At 36.8% G+C, this 22,422-nt stretch overlaps 2 protein-coding genes across 2 annotated transcripts; one reads left to right on the forward strand and one right to left on the reverse strand.

Moving 5' to 3' along the window:
- Positions 1 to 4,780: 4,780 nt before the first annotated feature.
- On the forward strand, positions 4,781 to 21,190 carry LOC306880366 (formin-like; the record flags this gene model as incomplete). Its single annotated transcript, XM_079433862.1, has 17 exons — positions 4,781 to 6,697; positions 6,882 to 6,987; positions 8,052 to 8,113; positions 8,320 to 8,999; positions 10,364 to 10,505; positions 11,412 to 11,499; positions 12,060 to 12,121; positions 12,923 to 13,011; positions 13,216 to 13,345; positions 13,548 to 13,694; positions 13,856 to 13,915; positions 14,823 to 14,943; positions 18,203 to 18,295; positions 19,153 to 19,204; positions 19,305 to 19,454; positions 19,645 to 19,726; positions 20,518 to 21,190. 17 exons carry the CDS (start codon positions 4,781 to 4,783, stop codon positions 20,560 to 20,562), a joined length of 4,026 nt encoding a protein of 1,341 aa, XP_079289988.1. The 3' UTR covers positions 20,563 to 21,190.
- On the reverse strand, positions 20,904 to 22,206 carry LOC306880575 (gremlin-1-like; the record flags this gene model as incomplete). The annotated part of the gene is made up of 1 exon (XM_079434187.1): positions 20,904 to 22,206. One exon carries the CDS (start codon positions 22,204 to 22,206, stop codon positions 21,682 to 21,684), a length of 525 nt encoding a protein of 174 aa, XP_079290313.1. The 3' UTR covers positions 20,904 to 21,681.
- Between the last annotated feature and the right edge of the window lie 216 nt (positions 22,207 to 22,422).

Here is a 22,422-nt window from a genome sequence, read left to right on the forward strand (position 1 = left end):
GCTGTAAAGACACTCTGTTCCAGACGAAGCTAGTCAGCTAATTCTTCAGGCTTGTGACCCATCTTCAGTTATTAGCAACATGCTGAATAGACCACGACATATGGGTGTGCATTCAATCTAGTGTGAAATTGCTTATTTAGAATTATATTGTTTTATACACCAACATCTCATCCCTTTATTGATTTTGCAGTGACTGGCTTAAACTCCTTTAATCTTATTTAAATTTCCTTTATATATGTCTGCAATGCATAGTCCCCATGTGAGTGCAAGATATTAGAGACAGCAATGTGAATGTGGCTACCTGCCACTTTGTGTTAAGACTTTCACGTTTCACAGTAGTAGCAGTTTCAGCCCAACAGCCAGCTGTTAAGGTTCTGATCCCTTGAGCTTTACTGGAAATGGCATCCTGAAGAAGAGTCAAGCCTGCACCCTCTCAAATGAGATTAGAGGCACACAAAACAATTTGAGTTTGACAGTGGGCTTGTCTGTGTATGTGTGTGTGTGTGTGTGTGTGTGTGTGTGTGTGTGTGTGTGTGTGAGTGTCTCAGTCAGAATTGAATTGAGAATGCCCGTTGCAATCCTAAAACCATGAATTTCAACTGAGGATGCAGAAATGTAATTCAAATTTGAATTCAAGGAAGTAGAATTCAAATGGGATGGCATTCGGAAATTGTGTGTTTGCATGTTTAAAAAAAAGGGGGGGGGGGGGGGGGGGGGGGACATTTAAATTTCATATAAATTTACCCATAAATTATTTCCACATAGGCTACTGTATACACTACTGTTCAAAAGTTTTCTAACATTATTTGTATTTAGGAATAATGCTTTAAATATATATTTTTTTAAATGACAGTAAAGACATGTATAATGTTTGAAAAGATGTCTATTGCAAATAAATGCTGTTTTTTAACTGCCTTATTCATCAAATAATAAGACAGTTCAAAAGAACTGTCTGAAAATGCAGCTTTGCCATCACAAGAATAAATAACACTTAAAATCATAATATAAAATATATTCAATCATAATAATAATATTCACATATTAATATTTAACAAACAAACAAAAAAGCTCAAAAACTTTCCAAAATACTTAACCTCAAGTTCTGAGATAGAATCAGTTCAAAATTTTTGTCCAATCCTGGTCTTTGTGCCACAAAGTTCTTTAATAGAGTAGAATGAAGCCGAATGAAGTTTAAATAAGGACAATGTTCTTGTTTTCTCACTACTAACACTACATTTTAACATACAATAGGCCTATCTGGACAAAACAATCTGTCAGCAACACTCCCCTCAGGGTGCTGTCCACTGCTTACAAAAATAACTCACAGCATGTAGCTAATGACATCGCTACTGCATGTCTACTAGAGAGCTCGCCAAAATAAATGGTTTAATCACAATGGATAAAAACTAAACTCCAAAGATAAAGCAACTCTATATTTTGGAAATGAAAAGTGCCCATTGCGTCATAATAAACAGTCATTGTTCTGGGGCTGTCACATATTAACCTTCCCAATAACTGTAAAGTGATTCTGACATTGGATGTAGCGACTACATCCGAACACATATTTGGCCACAGCTTTATAAAGTCTACTTTACAGCGACGACATATATGGACAGAAAATGTACCCGCAATACCAGCCATTGCGGGTAAACAAGGTCAAATAGAGCTTACCGTTGAAAGAGGAGAGCATTTCTTCAGTTTTTTACCTCAGGAGTGGAAGCTTTGCTGGAGTGACGTGCATGTGCACGAGATATAACCGCTATGATTATTATACTTATAAATAAGGGGAAAACACATTACAAGGCTATACAAATCACAGTTATTTTCGGTTCAGATAAATTTCAATATATTATGTAGTTGTAATGTAAATTGTATAAATTATTATACGATTTTTGTCTATATATTTAATGTAAAATCACCAAATGTAATTAAATTTTGTGATTTACATTTATTTACATTTACATATTGAACAAATGTAATGTACAATATTGGTCTTTTCGAATATGGTATTATATCAATATGAATGTAATAAAAATGTTTAAAATAGGCTATACATATATCTACAATACAGGCATGAATCTGCGCGACTATGTCGTCTGTATTTGATGACATATGATATAAATATATATATTTATTTTCTTTTTTCTTTTTCTTTTTTTCTTTTCGTTTGCAAAATATAACATACATTTAGATTCTTAAAACCCCGTCCTCTGGGGGTAAAATAAAATGTATTTATTTATTTATTTGGACTTTTATAGGCCTATATCTTTTTCTCTTTTGGATCTAATGTGGTTCTGATATGTTGAGCCATCTATGTCACTAAAAAATGTTGTTAAGTGAGCCTGTACAGATATTCCCTGCTCAGTCTCAATGAACAGGGAGCAGAGAGCACTTCGAAGCACGTTCTTTCATTTCTAATTATGATGGAAATCTAAGCCAGTGATAGTCCTTAAGGTAATGTAGCATTTCAAAGAAAGAAGAAACACAATTTTCCACCCACTATAGACGGTAATCTATGACCTTTTAAAATGATGCCACAGCACATTCCTGTTGTCTCCTGCATATTCAGTGAAATCTGTTTATCGATTGTTTCCTACTCTGGTGGATCTCAACTTTCCTACACTCTCACTGAACGCAGTGACCCTCAGCTGTTTATTTGCTGAATAAAAGGTTTATTGATTCTTGGACTTGATATCATGCTGTGAGTTAATCAATTGTGTAGAGATTTTCCGTGTATTTGTCTGATTTAATAAGATCTATGTTCACTTGCTGAATGTCCGGTTATTGGGATCTGCATTCTTATGTTTACTATTTATAGAAATTGTCTTGAAATGAAAGCAACGTACGGCAAGATTAACTGGTTGAAGACGAGACTGTCACTTTACATCTAAATTGCAGTACACTTCAGTGTCCACTCTGTGGCAGTCTGTGTATTCCGGATAGCCTGATTCCTAAATGTTCACAGATGCATTTTAAACTAATGTGCACTGATCTTATGTCAAACAGCACTGTTGCTATACATATGTATGTCAACTAGCAGTTGTAACTTTCTCATTCATTTGGCATATTTATTATATTTTGTGCTGTAGGGTCCAAATCTAAAGCCACCTGTCTGGTAGGTTATTTTGACAATATTCAGTCATTAAAATTTGAGTATAAATAATTTTGTTTTTGTATTTCCACAGAGGTGAGTGAGAACAGGGTGCATGCAGAGGAGAAGTGGCCATGTGAGCACATTGGTAATGTGTCCTTGTGCAGCTCTGTGTCCAAAAACAAACAAAGTGAAGATGAGATCATCAGTACTCCACATGTCTCTCTTGACCATGACCACACTGTGAGTGTTTGAAAATACTGTTTATTTGTTTGTGACAAACTTGCAGTTAACTAACTATTGTATGTTAATTCATTTATTAGTGTGTATTATCAATGTCACAAAACAGTAGATGCTTTTTATCCATGATTATTGCAAGCCCTGAATTAAAAAAAAACAACAACAAAAAAACACTAAGAATAAAAATCAGTTAAAAATGGACATTGTCCTGGCAGATAATTACCAGTACATTTTGTAATAAAAAATTCAAGTCCTTGAGTGTAATCTGAGAGTTTGTAGAACATTTAAAAAATAATTTACTTATAATATATATATATATTTATAATTTATTTTTTAAGTTGTAAAATTAAATCAGTTTTTCAGAAAAAATACTATTATATTTTCAAGTGTCCAGCATAAGTAAGATATTTTGTTATGTATATTTTGATATATATAAGATATTTTGTTTCACTTGAGGTAAATGAAAATGTGTATTTATTAATATTAAGTTTATTATTTAAAATATAATGAATAATGAATATTTACATTGTTCTTACCTTGTTGATTACTGAAGTAAAGAGACTGTATCAGGACTGATCTCTACAACCAAAACAAGGATGTAGGTGGGGTTAACAGGTTAATCGTACTGATTAATGTGACGTTATCTAGTGTGAAGTGGACAGAAGGAGATATCCAGCCTTATAGAAGCAGGAGAGACTGTCTTGACTGGACAGTTACTCTTACTGGAGTTTTGTGTGCTCTTTTGGGTGTGGTACCGAGGTGCCACTTCTTCCTCATGGGCGACTGAGTGTGTGACCAGAAATCATGTGGCAGAAAATAGGTGGGTGGAGCGCTTCCTGCCTATATGTGTATTTCATGTGTTGGTGTATACGCTCTTGTTGCGAACTGTGGATTTAAATCAAGTAAACATTCCAAAATCCAAGATGGAAAAGAATGAAGATGCTAAAAAGAATGTAAAGATGGGATGAAAGGACCAAGCTGCATGCTGGCACTATTTAGAATGTCGTTGCGGAATTTATTTAATTTTTTTAATTTCTTGTGCTCTCCTGTAATGAGATCCTGAGAACAGCATCTCTGCTTTTTAATGGACATTTTCCTGGCGTCCGTAATTCTGGAAACTTCATGTAAGGACAACATATTACACACTAGACCTAGACTTAAATTATTTTATTAAAACAGAACAGTATTTCCAAACAGTAAAAGATAATATATGGAACTTATTCATATTCATGATTTGTCAGCACAAGGACTGGAAATTCAGAGTTGGCTAGACTTGGGAAGGCTAATGGAAAGAATCTGGACTTTTTGTAATGGCAAACTTGGACACTTCAGTTTTAACTCTGGAGATTTGAAATTTGATTTTGTTTCCTGTTTTATTCACTTTTGACTACAAAGTTACAGACAGACTAAATCTGGTCTTAAAGAGGCAGTAGACTGTACCGGAAGGAAATGGAGAGTAAGCCCAGCAATTCATTTTTGGACAAATTAACAAACATTTTTACTCACCATGAAAAGTATGTACTCCAAACCCTGACTGAGGAGAGTCCAAATGAGACTTCTTTTCATTCTTTGACTGAGAAAGGAGATGTTAATGATCAACAAAAATGTGTTCAAAGGCAGGATGGTTTCGATGATCAAAGGGATGATTTTTATATAATTGTTCAGACATCACAAAAAAATGCAGCGGAAGACAGAACAAGGGTCCATCTCAACAGATCAGAGCATCAGAATGTTAATGAAACTGATGAAATTGATTTTTCTTCCAAAAAGGAGGAAGTGGACTTGGACCTGAATGTTGACCACCCGAGAGATAATTACAATAAAACATCAGGAGCATGCCGGACTGACCAGGATGTAACAGATGGTCAAGCTGACACACCGTCTAAATCACTTAGCGAGGTCTCAGCCAGTGACAGTGCTAACAGACTGGACAAACAACTTGGGAACCCAGCACTCATTACAGTGGATAATAAAGAAACTGATTTCGGAGGATCTTTATACAGTGACGAAGAGTTTGTTTCAAAAAACAATGATAAGGATATGAGCAAAAACAGACTCAAGCAGGACATACCTGAAAATGAGACCGCTGTTATGGAATCAGGTAATGTCAGCAATGAGGAGCTTTTTGGTGTTGTGCAAAATAAGAGAGAAGAAGGCGACACAGAGGAAACCAACAGCAGCAGCAAAGAAACAATGAAAATGTTCAGAGAGAACACTGAGAAAGAAACACTGAAAGATAGAGTCTGTCAGGACATCCTCACAGAAACTAAAAATATTCCCTCTGACAGAAACAATCTGACTGAATTTTTAATAACAGAGCATTCATCCACAAATAACAATAATGACTTTTCAGTGCAAAGTCAGCAGGAAGTATCTGCTGCTGAGAGCAAAATAGACTCTGCAGATGTTCCAGAGGTAACCAAAACTGGTGCAAATGAACAAACTCTGATTAACGATCACCAGACATCCACAAACATGGACATTCAGACCACATTAACACATTGTGAAGTTCATAGTCTCACCGATAAAAAGGTTCTTTCTTCAAACAGCAATTTTGTGGAGGTCCATCCACCTACCACAAGTCAGAAGAACCAAATCAATCATTCTGAGACTGGAGGTGAGATTTCAGAAGGTTTTGGCCTCTGTGATACTGAAGAACACCGTTCATCTGAGATAGATCATTCAGAATCAGATCCGGTGACCATCCAGCTGGAGGAACAGGTCAAAAAAGAGCATACAGAAGAAGAAATGAATAAAGAGAACGAAGAAGTAATAATACAAGAAGAGACTATGTTAGATACAGATTCATCTTTCACTGAGAAACCCACAACAGACCAAACCCCTAAAGCAGTAAAAGAAAAAACCCTCCAACTGTCGTCCCTCTTCACCGGGCTGCTCAGCACCAAGAAAGAAGCCCTTGAGGAAAAGGACACTCCAGAGCAACCCCAAAGCCCTGCCAAAAGAGGACTTTTTACCGATCAGTCTTACAAGAAAGAAGTCAAGGGAGACTTCCTAGAACAGCTTACCCAATTCCTCAGCAAGGGGGAAGGGAAGAGAAAGCAAGAGAGCATGACAAGCCCCCCACTGTCTCCAATCAGTCAGGACCCTGCAGAAAAGCCAGAGACAACTGTAGAGGAGCCGGCCTTTCTCCAGTCTGAGGAAACAAACAAATCTACAAATGCAGAGACGGCCTTAGGTGCATTGAAAGCTTTCTTCACAGTTAAATCTGCCAAAAAAGACACTTCAAATCGCATGGACCTGGACACTGTAAAGAGGAAGATCAACAGGGACAAAGACGTCCTCAAAGCCTTCTTTGATAGGAACTCGAGCAAGTCTCCAGACAACAAAGAAACTACTGATTCCAAAGTATGAAGTGAACAGATGATTGCATTTGATGGTAGCATCTCAGTATCAATACATGTGAAAAACCTTATTTTATGTGCACCTATAAAATGTAATCAATTTAGTTATTTTATTTTAATGGGCTCTTTAATTCAACATATTTCAATGGTACAATGCACATTAATTGCGGCTGTTTTTTGTCTTATAGGCTGAGGTGAGTGAGGAGCACACCCCAAAGCGACTTCAGACTGTTTGGCCACCACCAAAACCCAAAGACGAAGAGGAAAAGATTGGTCTAAAATACACTGAAGCAGGTAAGGGCTTATTGTATAATCAGAAACAACACCAGTAAGTGTAAATGTTTGCTCTGATTCCAATATTTGCCTTAGTATCTAATGACACAACACTGTCCAAATGAATTACAATACACCTCCACCCTAAATGTGTTCCTAGAGGGCTGTTTCTACAGATGAAATGACTCAATGTCACACTTTTTGTTATTTGTAAGACTATGTTTTCTCAGTAATGCAGTCACTAATTTTACGCCATTGAAAATTACATAAATGTGTACATTCAATACTATATAGTTTTATAATCACCCTTATTGAGCATCAGTTCCATTAACCATATTGCAGTGTCTTATAGATTTAAAGGGTGTGGAGTCCACAGCCACACCTAAGAAGCACACACAGTCAGAATGGTGCTGTCATATGTCTTGGTATGATTATATTTGAGGAAATTAGTTCTCTTGCATAAAAGTCAGACAGTTTTCCCATGGTTCTCTAGACAAGGCAGTGAGTGATCATCCATTTATAACAGTCCCACCACTGCCATGTGTTGGAAATTTTACCTCTGCAACATTTATTGGATATCCAATTCTTCATCCCATTTATGATAGAGTAAGATATTTTTCAGCAAGGATGCATTAAATTGATAAAAAATTTGGCAAATAATACATATAATGTTACAAAAGATTTATATTTCAAATGAATGCTCCATAAACATATTAAGCAGCATTGTTTTCAATATTTATTATTTATGGCACTGAAGACTGGAGTACTAGTGGCTGCTGAAAATACAGCTTTGCCATCTCAGAAATTAATTACATTTTAAAATAGAAAACATTTTTTATTGTAAATAATAATTCACAATGTTACTGTTTTACTGCATTTTTGATCAAATAAATGCAGCCTTAATGAACATAAGAGATGTCTTTCAAAAATGTTTAAAAATCTTACCATCCGCAAATTTTTTAATGGTATAGTGTATACATATTCTATATATTTACATATATTATACGGTAGAGTTTTGATTTATCGAGTTTCTAGAACTGTTCAATGGGTTTTGTGATAGTAATTTCTTTGTTTTATGTTCTCAGAGCATCAGGCAGCTGTTCTGCAGCTAAAAAGGGAATGTAATGAAGAGGTGGAGAAGTTACAGGTGAGAAGCTCACAAAAACAAAAGATTATACATAATGGGAACATTTTTATCAAATATAAAGTTTAAAATATAAAGCAAATATAAAGACACTTCAAGTGTTATATATTATAAATGTTATACAAATGTAATTGTTTTTAATCAGTTCATGCATTCTCTGGGGATTTTTTTTTATGTTCTGTATGTTGATGTTTGGATTTTTAATGCAGGCTGACTTCAAACTTGAGCTCTTCCGGTTACAAAAGAAGAACGAAGAAGATCTGTCCAGACTAGAGACATCCATCGCCAGCTTACAAAGAGAGAGAGACAAAGAAAGAGACAGAAATCACAGAGATGTTGCTGTGTCCACTGAAGACAACATCAAGCCACGGGTCTTCCGCTCTGTGTGTATTCAGACAGAAACAGAGAAAGTTAACAAGCCTGAGGAGGCCAAGGAAACCCAGAGCAGGGGTTTTGACCCCCTGCCTAAAAAGGCTGACCTCAACTCAACAAAAAACTTAACTGGCAAACAAAAGACAGTACCTCCTCCAGCACCCCCACCTGTATCACTTCAGATACAGATGGATAGCAACAATACTCCACCCCCTCCTCCTCCTCCTCCTCCTCCTCCAACAGGCCCTTGTATTCCTAATGTACCTCCACTTCCTGCTCAGCCACTAGAGAGGCCAAGAAGTGTACCTCCTCCACCTCCTCCACCACCTCCACCAATGACAGGATGTGGTGTGCCACCACCACCGCCACCACCTGTCCTCCACTCTGTCCCCCCTCCTCCTGGAGTTGGTATCTTCCTCAGTAAAGCAGCAGACAATCCTCCTCGCAAACCATCAGTGGAGCCAGTCTGTCCAATGAAACCGCTGTACTGGACACGGATACAGATTCAAGATAACAGGTATCTTTTATCATCTTGCCTCATATTTTAATTGGTGAAGGTCAATAACATAGCAGTCTGTTTTTTTATGTTATTTTTTTTGTCTAATTTATTTTTGTTTATTTTTTATGTTTTGATATATAATGAAAAAATTTAAAGGATAACAAATCTACTCGACTGCAGAGTCATGGTGCGATCAACACGCAGAAGCAAAAAAACAATAAAACAGGAACTTATTTGTTCAAGAAGGCCCCCCTCATGACTGTGTGTCAAGATCAACAATATCAGATAAATTTTAAAAGTAGATTTTTTTAAGATTTTTTCTTTTCTTTATCGTTTTGTATTAGCTTTTATTTTTATATTTTCAGTTTTCATTTTCATTTTATTTTTATTTTTAGAAATTTTGACATTTGCTTTTGTCATTTATGAATTTTTTTATATACAGTATAAATTTTATATAGCTCTATATAGCAAAATATTTTATATAGCTTCAATTTTCTTTTATTTCAGTTTTAGTAACTTTTGTACTTCAGTGTAAACTTATTTTATTTCAGTTAGTTGCCAAAAAAAAAAAAAACATCAAAGTCTCATAAGTTTTTCAGCTAATATTTATATTTTACTTAATTTCAATTTTATTTCAATTAGCAAAACAAATTTTTAAGAGATTTAGTTAACAATAACAACACTGGGCACACTTTTAAATAGCTCTTAACTGCTCTAAACTAGAAATAAAACCCGCTCTACCTGTATTCCATATAAACATTTTCATTGTTCATCACTCATAACATTCCTCAAACACACAATGTATGTCCACAAGTGACACTGACATTTTCAACTCTCCCTCGTCAGACCTCATGGGAAGTTTAAGACAGACCACTGCAGACATTTGTCTGCTTGAGGGGCCAGCCACAGGCCGAGCGGCAGTCTTTCCAGGACCTCTAGTGGCGGTGTGGATTTCTGTGGGATTCGGCTCCCCGGCCACCTCTGTGCTGTTGCAATGTTATTTGACTCCTCATAAAAGCTTTCTGCTCTCTCTGTGAGCATTTTGTCAAGCCGAACCTAGTCAAGCTTAGCTGTGCGCCGTCGTCCTGGCTCCTTAATTATTTTTACAGGAGAGAAAATTTAGCAAATCAGATTACTCACATTGAGCCCCTGTTGATTTTCCTTTTCCTGCTTTTAGGCATGGTTACCCTGAAACAGTAAATAACTCATGTAACTTTGGTTTTTACAGATGGCAGTATTAGGAAATGCTTTGGTTGTGGCCTGTTCTGACTTTGATGTGTTAAGATTCAATCTTGATAAGCCTTAAAGTGAGCAGAAACTGTTAAAAACGTCAAATATTCGGAAAACATAAAATCTCTCGTCATCTGTTTGTTTTTTCTAAGGACCAATATGCTATGGAGTTCCCTGGAACAGCCAGAGATAATAAACACCAATGAGTTTGCGGAACTGTTTGCTAAAGCCACATCGCCCACCAAAAGAAAGCCCCTATCCGAAGCCTATGAGAAGAAAACCAAAGCCAGGAAGGTACCACTCTTGCCTGAAGATGAGAAAAATGATATGACATAGAGAGGATCCGTCCCATATTTATATAGCAAATGCGAGGTTGTTGGTTTGATTTAACTAATTTAAAAAAAATGCACATGCACTTAAATTCTCTTTGGATAAAAGTGTCTGCCCGAATGCATAATGTAATGTAATTCATTTCTCAAAGAACAGATTTGAGAAGTGTCCACTAGGTGGAGTAGCTTTCAACACTTGCGAATTATATATATATATTTACATTTATTCATTTAGCTGACGCTTTTATCCAAAGCGACTTACAATTGCTATATATGTCAGAGGTCGCACACCTCTGGAGCAACTAGGGGGTTAAGTGTCTTGCTCAGGGACACATTGGTGTCTCACAGTGGATTCGAACCCAGGTCTCTCACACCAAAGGCATGTGTCTTATCCACTGCGCCATCACCACCCTATATATATTACTGGAACACTAGCATAAATTATGCATTCATGCATTCACCTCTGATAATTACGTTTCTATAAACAGAAACATAATTTATCAGGTGCTGTCACTTGATAGAATCTGCAATTTTTTATATAAATGCTTATGTGTAATATCAGGATCCCACAAATGCCTTTGAAATTGATATAATTATATAGGAAATGGGAATAATTTGAAATAAATGAACCTGTTTATGAAATGCGATCATGCCATTGTTACCTTTGGCAGGCGGGTTTTATAATGGAAGTTTGGACTTTCCCAAAGGTTCTTTTGTTATTCATTCATTCCACTTTTGCATAATACTAGCATGAGTCTTTGCAGCCTTGTATTCATATGGTAGAGTAAGCAGAATGCACTTAACTTATGATCTAAGTAATTTAGTAAATGCTATTCTGTGGTGGGGTTTGTCTTGTGAATGTGGATTTTAGGTCATTAAATTACTGGATGGCAAGCGCTCTCATGCCGTGGGCATCTTAATCTCAAGTCTCCATCTGGAGATGAAGGATATCCAGCAAGGTAAATCACACTGTATATGCTGAGAAATACTCGACCACCAGCTCAACAGAGTGTCATTTTATTCTATCCAGACTCATTTTTCCTCCACTAATAATAAACAGACATGTTAAAATGATACATATTTGTGTGGTCTGGATGGTGAAAGGCAAGCTAAGACATGATGTTGAAATGATTCTGTATATAGAGACATATCTTGCAACAATATGATTGGCTCCAGCTCTTATTAGGAATAAATTGGCTGTATGTTTGTTAAATAAACTTGTCTTGTGGTTTACCGCTAGATATACTCTTTGGGTTCTCCACATTATGGCGTGTACATCAGTCCTACTTACTAAACGAATACTTTTCCCATTGAAAATCTTGAAGTCATCACAGCTTGGCTTAACAGAGTGAGACAGGCAGATGTTTTTGATGACTGAGTAAATTGAGCAGTGAATTCCTTCAGGAAAAAAAAAACATATTTAGCCACTTTTACATTCACTTATCACATCCATGACACACACGTGTCCATTAACTAATCAGTCTTCTTGTCTAGAGACTAATACTTCTTCTCTACACAGCTGTTTTGACTCTGGACAATTCTGTGGTTGACTTGGATGCTATTGAAGCCCTGTATGAAAATGTAAGTATCCTGCCACACTGGAAATGTGCTTATGGCCAATACACTGAATCCCAGCCTCCAAAACAGTAGTTTTGCACAAAATTTGAACATCCATCATTCACAAAGTTCTACATGTTTTGTTCTCCTGCATGTTTTGTTCTATGTTCTCCTGCATGTTTTCTCTTTTTTATTGTTGTTGTTTAAAAATAGCAAAAATTGAGGTTAAAATGAAAGTGATTGAGGCCAATGTTTGGAAGATATAAAAGCAGATATGTGGAGATTATTATTTTTATATAAAGCACATTCATTATTCTAATGTATTTTTACTGTGATATTAGGGTTTATGATTTATTTTCATCAATTGTATCGAATTTTAAACAGAAAGGTCTGTACACATTTTTTCCACCTTAAAATTATGGTAACACATCTTTTGTTTACATCTTGTGGCTATACTGTTGAAAGAGTGAATATTTTAATGTTTACGGATTGACCCCATTCACTTCCATCGGTAATGTCACACTGTAACACAGATTTCTGCTTATTTAAAAAAAAAGCTACAATGCTGCGATTAAATTGACCTTCACTTGTAGGATATTCCTTTCAATATTTCCGATAATGAAGTTTTTACTGTATTTAACCATTTTACTGTTTTAAATCCATTCAGCTCACATTTCTCAACAAAATCACTCCAGAAAATACACATAAATACTAGTTCCAGCTCCAACATAACTAAATAATTGATAGTTCCTGTGTGGTTTCATAAGTTTATGTGTGTATCATTGGTCAGTTGTCATATGAATGCGTCTGTTCTGTTTCTCCCAGAGAGCTCAGCCTGAGGAGTTAGAGAAGATTAAGAAACACTATGAAACCTCACACGAGGAGCAGGTCAAACTACTGGACAAGCCTGAACAGTGAGATATTCCAGAAACACACCAGATAACTACATTTTTCATGCAACTAGCGACTAGTCATACGTCAGTTGTCACTTACAAGGGCACCTTTTTGCAGTGTATACTTCTCTAAGGTTCCTTCATTTGAGGACAGACGAAAACAGTGTAGTGTTTTCAACACTACGCACTTTAGGTTGACAGATGTTCATTGCTTTTCCTTGACAGGTTCCTGTATGAACTTTCCCAGATCCCTGAGTTCTCCAGTCGAGTTCACTGTTTCATTTTTCAGTCGAAGTTCAGTGACGCCGTTGCCTCCATACAGCGCAAGACCGAGATTATTCTTCACGTCTGCAAGGTACAAAGGCACTTTTCAAAGGGGTCAGACCTCAGATACTATCAAACATTTGATAAAGTATCAATGCTGGCATTCTTAACAGTCAAAAACAGCCCTTCAGGCAGCTGCCGTTTATTCAAGTGAGGTCTAAGTGCTTGCTATGTCTCCAACATCTCCATTATGAAGAGTGATAAATGCACAAATAAATGGTGATGTGTTTTAGTATCTGTTGGAGAAAGACAGTGTGAAGGAGGTGATAGGACTGGTGCTTGCTCTGGGAAACTACATGAATGGAGGCAGCAGTGCTCGAGGACAGGCTGACGGCTTCGGGCTTGATATTCTTCATAAGCTTAAAGACGTCAAGAGCAGGGTAACCTTTTTCTCCATTTCATGAGCCCATGTTTGACACTGTGAAAGCCCTGGCCACACTGAGGTGTTTGATAGAGCCTCAATGCAATTTGTTTTTTCTGTTTCCTAGCGGTTTGTACAAGGTGATGTACTTTTTTGACATAATTCTTTATAAATCTACAGGAAAATCACATTAGTCTGTTGGACTACATTGTTTCCTACTATCTGCGTCACCTTGATAAGGTAAACCACGAACATGTAATTGTTCACATGCAATGTTTTATTTTGCACAGTGCAGATCTGCACACTTCTGGTCACATTATTTTCAGGGTCAATGACTCTTTTCTCTGTTAATTAAATTATTATTTATTTTCTGTTTATGTATTCAGTGATACATGAAAATGCAACTCATACAATGACTTAAATATACTAAAATGCAATGTTTTTAATTTCTAAATTAAAAGTAATTTAGATTTAAAAAATGTCAGGGTGGTCTCATAATGATATAAGAATGAAGAAAAACCATTCATTTTATTTTATTAAAATAATTTATTTTTTTCTTAAAAATTGTATTAAAGGTTTTTGAAACCTACATGATAAATATGATTTTTTTTGGGGGGGGGTGGGCTTTTATGCATTAAATGACACATTAAATTCATCAGTTTATAATGTTATAAAACATTTCTATTTAAAATAAATGCTGTTCTTTTGATCTTTCTATTCATCAAAGAATCCTGGAAAAGTTATATAATTCCACAAAAATATTAAGCAGCACAACTTTCCAACATTGATAATAATAAGAAATGTTTCTTGATCTCAATTAAGCCAGAATATTGATTTCTGAAGGATCATGTGACACTGAAGACTGGAGTAATGGCTTCTGAAAAATCGGCTTTACCATCACAAGAATAAATTACATTTTAAAGTATATGAAAATAAAAACAGTTATTTTAGGTTATAATAATATTACACAATATTACTCTTTTTACTGTATTTTTGATCAAATAAATCCAGCCTTGGTGAGTATAAAAGGCTTCTTTTAAAAAGGTGTTTTGAATGCTGCGGTAAAAACTGTTTTAATGTAGATTTGTAAGTCTTTTCTTTATAATGGACACTCAGATATGTCACCGACCCTTAATTCTCTCTTCAGAATGCTGGGACAGAAAAGAGCATCTTTCCTTTACCCGAACCTCAAGATGTTTTCCTTTCCTCTCAAGTGAAGTTTGATGACCTCTCAAAGGATCTCAGGAAGCTGAACAGAGAACTGACAGGTAAGAATTACCAAAAACACTCTGAAGGTCTTGAGAAACTATTTTAGCATGTCACTGATTTACTCTAGCATCAAAAGAAGCAAGATAACATGGGTTTGAGCGGATGGATGGCTACAATCCTGCAACATGGCTCCAGCTGAATCCTGAGGACTTTACAGCATCTGTTAGCAACAACTCATTATTAAACCACATTAGATCAGGTGGAATATACAGACATGTTTGCGTATGTACATGTCTGTGGAGACGAAGTGGAGTCTGTGTGATTTTGCCCTGGCGCCTTTTAGATATGACTTTAATCCTGCCCATCAGATGCTTCTGGCATTGTGTGATTCCTTAGCTCCGTCGGAGGGGCCAAAGGCTACAGAGCTTTGGCGCTTATGTAATCTGAGAAAAGAGCAGCTTATCGCTGGCGGGATGGGCTTTATCTGCACAGAGATGCACTGCCGTTCTCGTGCTACACTGTATCAGTCCGATTTCAGTGTGGCCCTGCAGATGTGTGTCAGAGATTCTTTTCTTTACCTCTCAACAAGCCTTTCTTATCGGACGATGGAGAGACTGTCAAATCTGGCCCATCGCGCTCTCCCTTTTTTTTTCCTGCTGTTTGAACTCCCCTCATGACTGCAAGAGAATCATGTCTTTGTTTTTTTGTTTTTGTGCTGTGTTTGTTCGATTTTTGGTGTCTTGGGTGCATTACTTACGGCCCCACTGAGGTTTTGGCTGCTCAAGGTGACCGCATTTGTCTGCGATGTTATTTTGCAGAGCAAGAAAGTGCTGCACTAATCAAATTAGTCACTGTGTGCCTACACAAAAAGGGAATGTCCCTGTGATTTTATTTTCCAGAGACAATTATGACAACATTGTGAAGCACATCTAATGCTCTCGGTCTCCACAGCTGATTCATCTGGTTTGCGTTTGAGACATCTTTTTGATCTCTTTGTGATTGTGGTTTGGCTCACTGCGGTGCACAGTTGAGAAGACCTGAATGTAGCTGTGAGCCGCCTTGGCGGAAACTACATATTTGAGAACCGAATCAAGCTAGACTGTAATGAATCGATATTTCTCGTAGAAATGCTGTGGGAAAGACACTCGACTTCTTCTTCATCATTGCCAGCCGTGTTCACAGTTTACACAAATGCTTAATGAAAACAGTAGTGTGTGTAGCCTTATCTGGAGTGAGATGCAGATGGAGCGTGTCCAACCGTCCTGGGTTCCCATCAGGGTGTATTATGACTGGGGCAGGAGACTGGCTCCTCTGATCCTCTGATTGGACGGTGAACAAACAATGCTGTGTAGGTCCACGGGTGGCACAATGACTGAAGGATGCGATCAGAGGTGCATCAAAACAGATCTTACCCAGAGAAAAGGACATTTGATAACCTCTGACTCTGTCACAGGTGGAGCTTTAGCTCTATTGTGTTGTCTTTTTTTATTGTAGTTTAGGAACAAGTGCAAACAAAAAGGGTTTAAAGGCATAGTTTACTCAAAAAATGAAAATTCATGACATTTCAAACCTGTGTGACATTCTTTCTGCCGTGGAGCACAAAAGAAGATATTTTGAAAAATGGTTCATTCAATGAAAGTCACTGAGGTCCAGTCTTGTTTTGGACCTCATTGACTCTAATTGCGGAGGCTAAATAAGTTTTAACATCAAAGTAAGAAAGAATGAATAAATGATGACTGTATTGTCATTTGTTTATAGCACAAGAATTATTCTACTTAGCTTGTCATAATTAGGCTGATATGTCAAAATATATACAGTACAATATAAACATACCTACTGTAGAATGCTGTCACTCAACTTGCTTTTAGTCTTTGGAAATTCCCTCATGTTACACATTTTCACATTAACTGCTCATAATCAAAATCACTGTAATCATTGTTTTTACAGATGTAATCAGCATAATTCACCACAGTGATGTTGTAATTAGGCACTAACAGAATTTGCTTTATCAGCAGAAAGCGCTTTCATTCCATCTGCAAGTAATCAGTGATGTGCTAATGGCTTTGACCACAGTAGCTGTGATTTTATATGGCTTGATAAAAGCAACTTAAGCTGAAGTTGTGAATGATGGTTGATTCCTGGTAAACAAAAAAAAGAAAGAAAAAATGCAGTCGTCGCCCACCTAGAATATGGCAATAGTGACAAACACGGTTTTAGTAAAAATTGCATTGGTTTCACCAATAATATATTTTGAAATACAAGGCTACATTTATTTGATCCAAAATCTAGTAAAAACATATTAATGTTTTACGGGGCAGTCGTGGCCTAATGGATAGAGAGTTGGACTTGTAACCTAAAGGTCGCGGGTTTGAGTCTCAGGTCTGGCAGGGATTGTAGGTGGGGGGAGTGAATAACCAACATTCGCTCCACCCTCAATACCACGACTGAGGTGAGACCCTTGAGCAAGGCACCGAACCTCCAACTGTTCCCCGGGCGCCGCAGCAATGGCTGTCCACTGCTCTGGGTGTATGTTCACTACTGTGTGTACACTAGGATCGGTTAAATGCAGAGCACAAATTCAGAGTATGGGTCACCATACTTGGCCACCCCCCCCCCCCACCTTTAATTATAATATATTAATTTTGTAATATTACAATTTAACTTTTCTATTATAATATATTTATTAATATATTCATGTGATGGCAAATCTGAATTTTCAGCAGCTATTGTCACATGGTCCTTCAGAAATCTTTACTGTGAGTTTTGATCAATTTAATGCATCGTTGCTGTGTAAATGTATTGATTTCTTGAAAAAAAAATATATATATATTAGGGTCACCATTAATGCATAAATCAGTCATTTTTAGTATTTGTAAAATAACCTATTGGTTACATATTAGCAAATAAGCAGTTTAGTGTTGTGATTAGAAAGAATTGAACTGAATTTGCTGTTTTATGCTTTTTCTTGGCATTTGAAGTGTCTTATACCAGATGTTGATGTCTAAAACATTGCCAGGTAACTGCCATTAATGTACACTTTATTTTAAATCACCTTAGTGAGAAGGCATCTGCAAAGAACATTACAGTTCAGAAATTCTTCTAGCTTCATTGTGGCATTTATACTTCACAATCTGGGTTATTGGAATAAAAAGTAAGCGCTCATGGTGGTCTAACAGAAAAAAATCTGACTGTTTATTTTTGCCTGAAATATTGCGTTAAAGTTTATGTAAACTTTGTTTTACAATGAATGACTTCTTCAAATTGGACCTGGTCAGGGACTTTACTCTAACCCAATGTTATTGTTTTTGTCTTATACAGTTTGTGAAAAGGATGTCCTAACTGTGTGTACCAACTCATCTCATGAGCACGTACATCCCTTCAAGGAGAAAATTGACTTTTTCATTGCCAACGGTGAGCTATGCTAAGATGCGTGCGATTAGCCCACATTGCCTTTTAGAAGTGGATCTGTATTCAGAGTTTTTAAGTCTTCTATTTATGTGCTCTGTCACATCAGCCAATCCCTCTCGTCTACCTGGTTCAGATGTGAAGTCTCGTTGGTCTCTGAGACGACCTGCCTCTCTTGATGATTGATGGAGAGGAGTACAAAAGTTTGCTTAGATTGTATACAGGATTGTTTTGTTTTGCAGATCATAGAAGCAGATAAATGGTGACATAAACTTGTCATTGTATACTACAGTTCAGCTACACGAGACAACGCTAGCTGTAGTAAATTAGATTTATTCTCTTTGTAGTTTATGTATGTATTTGTATACATGTTTATGTTATGTACATAGCTGCAAAGCTTTTCCTTTCCTCATATTCTTCCTACTACTATTATTTGATTGTCTCCGCTACACAGATAAGACAGCACACATCCTGCAGTCATGAAGAATATCTGCCATGTGCTCTTTTGGGGGACCTGATAAGTGTCTGTGACTCGTACCTGTACGAGATAGCTGGTCAGGTTCAGAAGACAGACGTAGAGATAGGAATCAGGGAGACTTTGGCAATGAAGGAGACTTCTTAAAGGAGTTTCAACATTGTCTTTGAGGCCCTTATAGAAAGACCATGAATAATATGACAATAATGCTGTTTGTAGTATGACTGAGAGAGCAGTGCATTATCGCTGTTAAAGAGGACAAATGAAGATCCTGAAGTAATAGAAGAGATATTGGCGCTTAATATTGACTGTGGTGCTGATTATGATGTAACCAAAATGCAAATGTCCTAATTGGCTAATTGTTGATAGAATTTTTTTTATTTTACAGCACAAAAAGAGCTAATTACTGTGGAACATCAAGTGATATCGGCACGTAAAAGGTAGCACATCACTCTTGTTCAAAATATTACAAAAAAATGCAAACTTTGTAAACATTTTTGGCATTATCTCCAGCTTTGCCTCATGACTTTCCTTCCTCAGCTTCTCTGACCTAGTGGAGTACTTTGGACTGAAGCCACATTCTGGAGAGCCAGAGATTTTGCCTGGCCATGTTTTCACACTTTGGTTTGAATTCTGCAATGATTTCAAGATCAGGTGGAAGAGAGAGAACAAGGTCATATCCAAACAGAGGTGAGATGTTAACAGCATCTTGAGCATCTAGCATAACTGCTCTGACCAAACCACACAGTGTGATAACTTAGGTAATGGTGACTTCTTCACTGGCGGTTGTAGTTTTTTAGTAAATTTCAGCTTTAAAAAACAGCTGGAATTGAAACATTGTGGTTAAGTAAAGTACAATCTCTGCTCTTGTTGACTTCAGAATCAAAGAGGCCCAACAGTCAGTGCGCAGCATGACAGCAGAGAAGAATATAGAGACCAGAAGGGCACATGCAAATGGACTGGTAAGAGTCTGCCTTCATCCTTGCTGATGTGTGGGTGGCAGATAGATAAGCGGTTCAAACACTAGTAGCTATTGTACTTTCATGAATCAGGTTTTTAATCCAAACACTTGTTAAAGGAATGGTTCCCCCAAAAATGAAATTTTGCTGAACATTTACTGACCCTCAGGCCATCCAAGATGTAGATGAGTTTCTTCATCAGAACAGATTTGGACAAATTTAGCATTACATCACTTGCTCACCAATGGATCCTCTGCAGTGGATGGGTGCCGTCAGAATGAGAGTCCAAACAGCTGATAAAAACATGACAATAATCCACATGACTCAAGTTCATCAGTAATGTCCTGTGAAGTGAAAAGCTGCTTGTTTGTAAGAAATAAATCCATCATTAAGGCATTTTAACTTTAAACTGTCGCTTTCGGCCAAAATCCATAAGGTTAAAAGTTTCAAAGTAAAAGGGCTTAATAATTTATATGTTTTATACAAAAACAGCTTTTCACGTCACAAGACATTTATTGATAGACTGGAGTCGTGTGGATTGTTGTGATGTTTTTATCAGCTGTTTAGACTCATTTTGTCGGCACCCATTCACTGCAGAGGATCCATTGGTGAGCAAGATGTAATGATAAAGTTCTCCAAATCTGTAGAAATAAACTAATGTACAACTTAAATGGCCTGCGGGTGAGTAAATTGTTAGCAAATTTTCATTTTTGGGTGAACTATTCCTTTATACTACATAATGCATGCGCAGCTAAATGGGACTTCATAATGATGCATATTTCTGCATATTTCAGAAAGAGAGACTGCGTCTGAAAGAAGCAAGTCTGACCACCAGCTAACCCGTCTGCCATTACCAAAGAGGACCAGATACTTTATATTTGAGACCCAGCATTTTTGGCACGGTCAGAATAAGGTGCACCTGCTTGTCACTTTTGCTCAAGACTGCAAAGTTAGAAGATGACAACCTGTCTGTCAGTGTAGTGGATCCCATTCCTGTGTATAACCCAACAACCAATAGCTCACCAAAAATTCCTTTGACCATGTTGCCGATATGAATGAATACTGCTCAAAATGAGAAACATTTAAGAGATGTTTATATTACAAGTTAGCTCTATCTGTTCTGGGATTTTCATCTGTCTAAACAATTAAGGGTTGAAAAAGCAGTCTCAACATTCGACTTGGAAAAGGCAGTAACTTTATTTTGTATATTGAGTAACAAAGTTGATTAACTTTTTCATATTAAATCATTACAAAATATTAAAAAACAAAGATAACGTACATGTGAAATATTAATATTAAACTACCCTATCAGTTTTATTTGGATGAACATCACATATTTGTATTGATAACAGTTATGTTGCTTCATCACATCTTATTGCCATTTAATCACAGTAATATTGTTCTTTTTATAATAAACTCAACACTGTAAAAAGTTTTCATTAATATAAAGCAATTTCCCATTCATTTAACTTGTTTTCTGTAATGTTTGTTCACCTAGATTTTCTTCAAGTGATTAAAAAGGCAGTAACTTGGCACCACATTTTAGATTTTACATTACAGTATGGTATAAAAAAATTGCAGTATGGTTTAAAAAAATGATGGATTGGATTTGGGAGGGGGGGCTTATTTGCATCCATAGCTTAATGTGTAATGTATCCTACATTACAAATCAAGCCACAAAATAAGCTATTTGCATCAATGCGCAAATCGTGCTCCACACAGTGGAGAAAAATATAATAATATAAGCATATTTTAATGTTACTATTTTATAGTATTATAATTTATCTAACTTTTTTTTATAATACATTTAATAGCATCAATTGTATTTCTTCACAATATAAAGGCCACATTTTGATGATTGAACAAGGCAACAAATCGATCATGCTCCCACATTATTCAGCTATATGAATTTGTGACTTTTAGATAAAAGTAGCAGACAAACAAAGACGTCAGCGAGTTTAATCCAAGTCGACTGAAGTACAGCGGCACTGTTTGACGCGGCGCACGCGCCTCTTCTTGGTGCTGGGAGTCTGTCCGGGACAGAAGAGCGTGTAAGTAACGGTAGTAAAACTCTTTGGCTTGCACACGGAGCACGACTGAAACGCACTGTCCTCTTGATAAACGTGCCGAGGGATGTAGAATGAGTTGCACTGTCCGTAACAAAAGCGGTTGATGATGGCGCGCGGCTGGCACCCGTCCTCGTAGATCATCAGTTTCAGCGGCTGTGTTTTACACCAGTCAAGTTTGAGGTAACGACGCTCCGTTACGTGTAAAGCCTCCTGGCTGGAGTCCAGCACCTCGTCCCCGACTGAAGGCGGTCCCGTTCCCCTGGAACTGGTCTGCGGTGACTGTTCCGACTGGTTTGGGCTGTATTTATTTGTGTGAGGAATGGCGCCTTGAAATCCCCCGGTTCCCCTGATCCTCGCCGGATTGCAGAGCAGCCACAAGACCACGATAGTGACAGCTAATGCGTCTTTAGTCATCCTTTCACATGAAGAAAGAAACATAACATTAAATGTCATTAAATATACAGTAGTATGTTTTTTTATATATATATATAAAAATAAATATAATTGTTTTTAATAAAATTTGCTATATTGTTTTATATAGCCTATTTTATCAAAACATTTCATATACATATAAGATGAACACAATAACCAAACTTAAAATATTTCAAAATGTATAGTGTAAAAAGTTCA

Source organism: Barbus barbus (genome assembly GCF_936440315.1).
Source record: "Barbus barbus genome assembly, chromosome: 14".
NCBI lineage: Eukaryota > Metazoa > Chordata > Actinopteri > Cypriniformes > Cyprinidae > Barbus > Barbus barbus.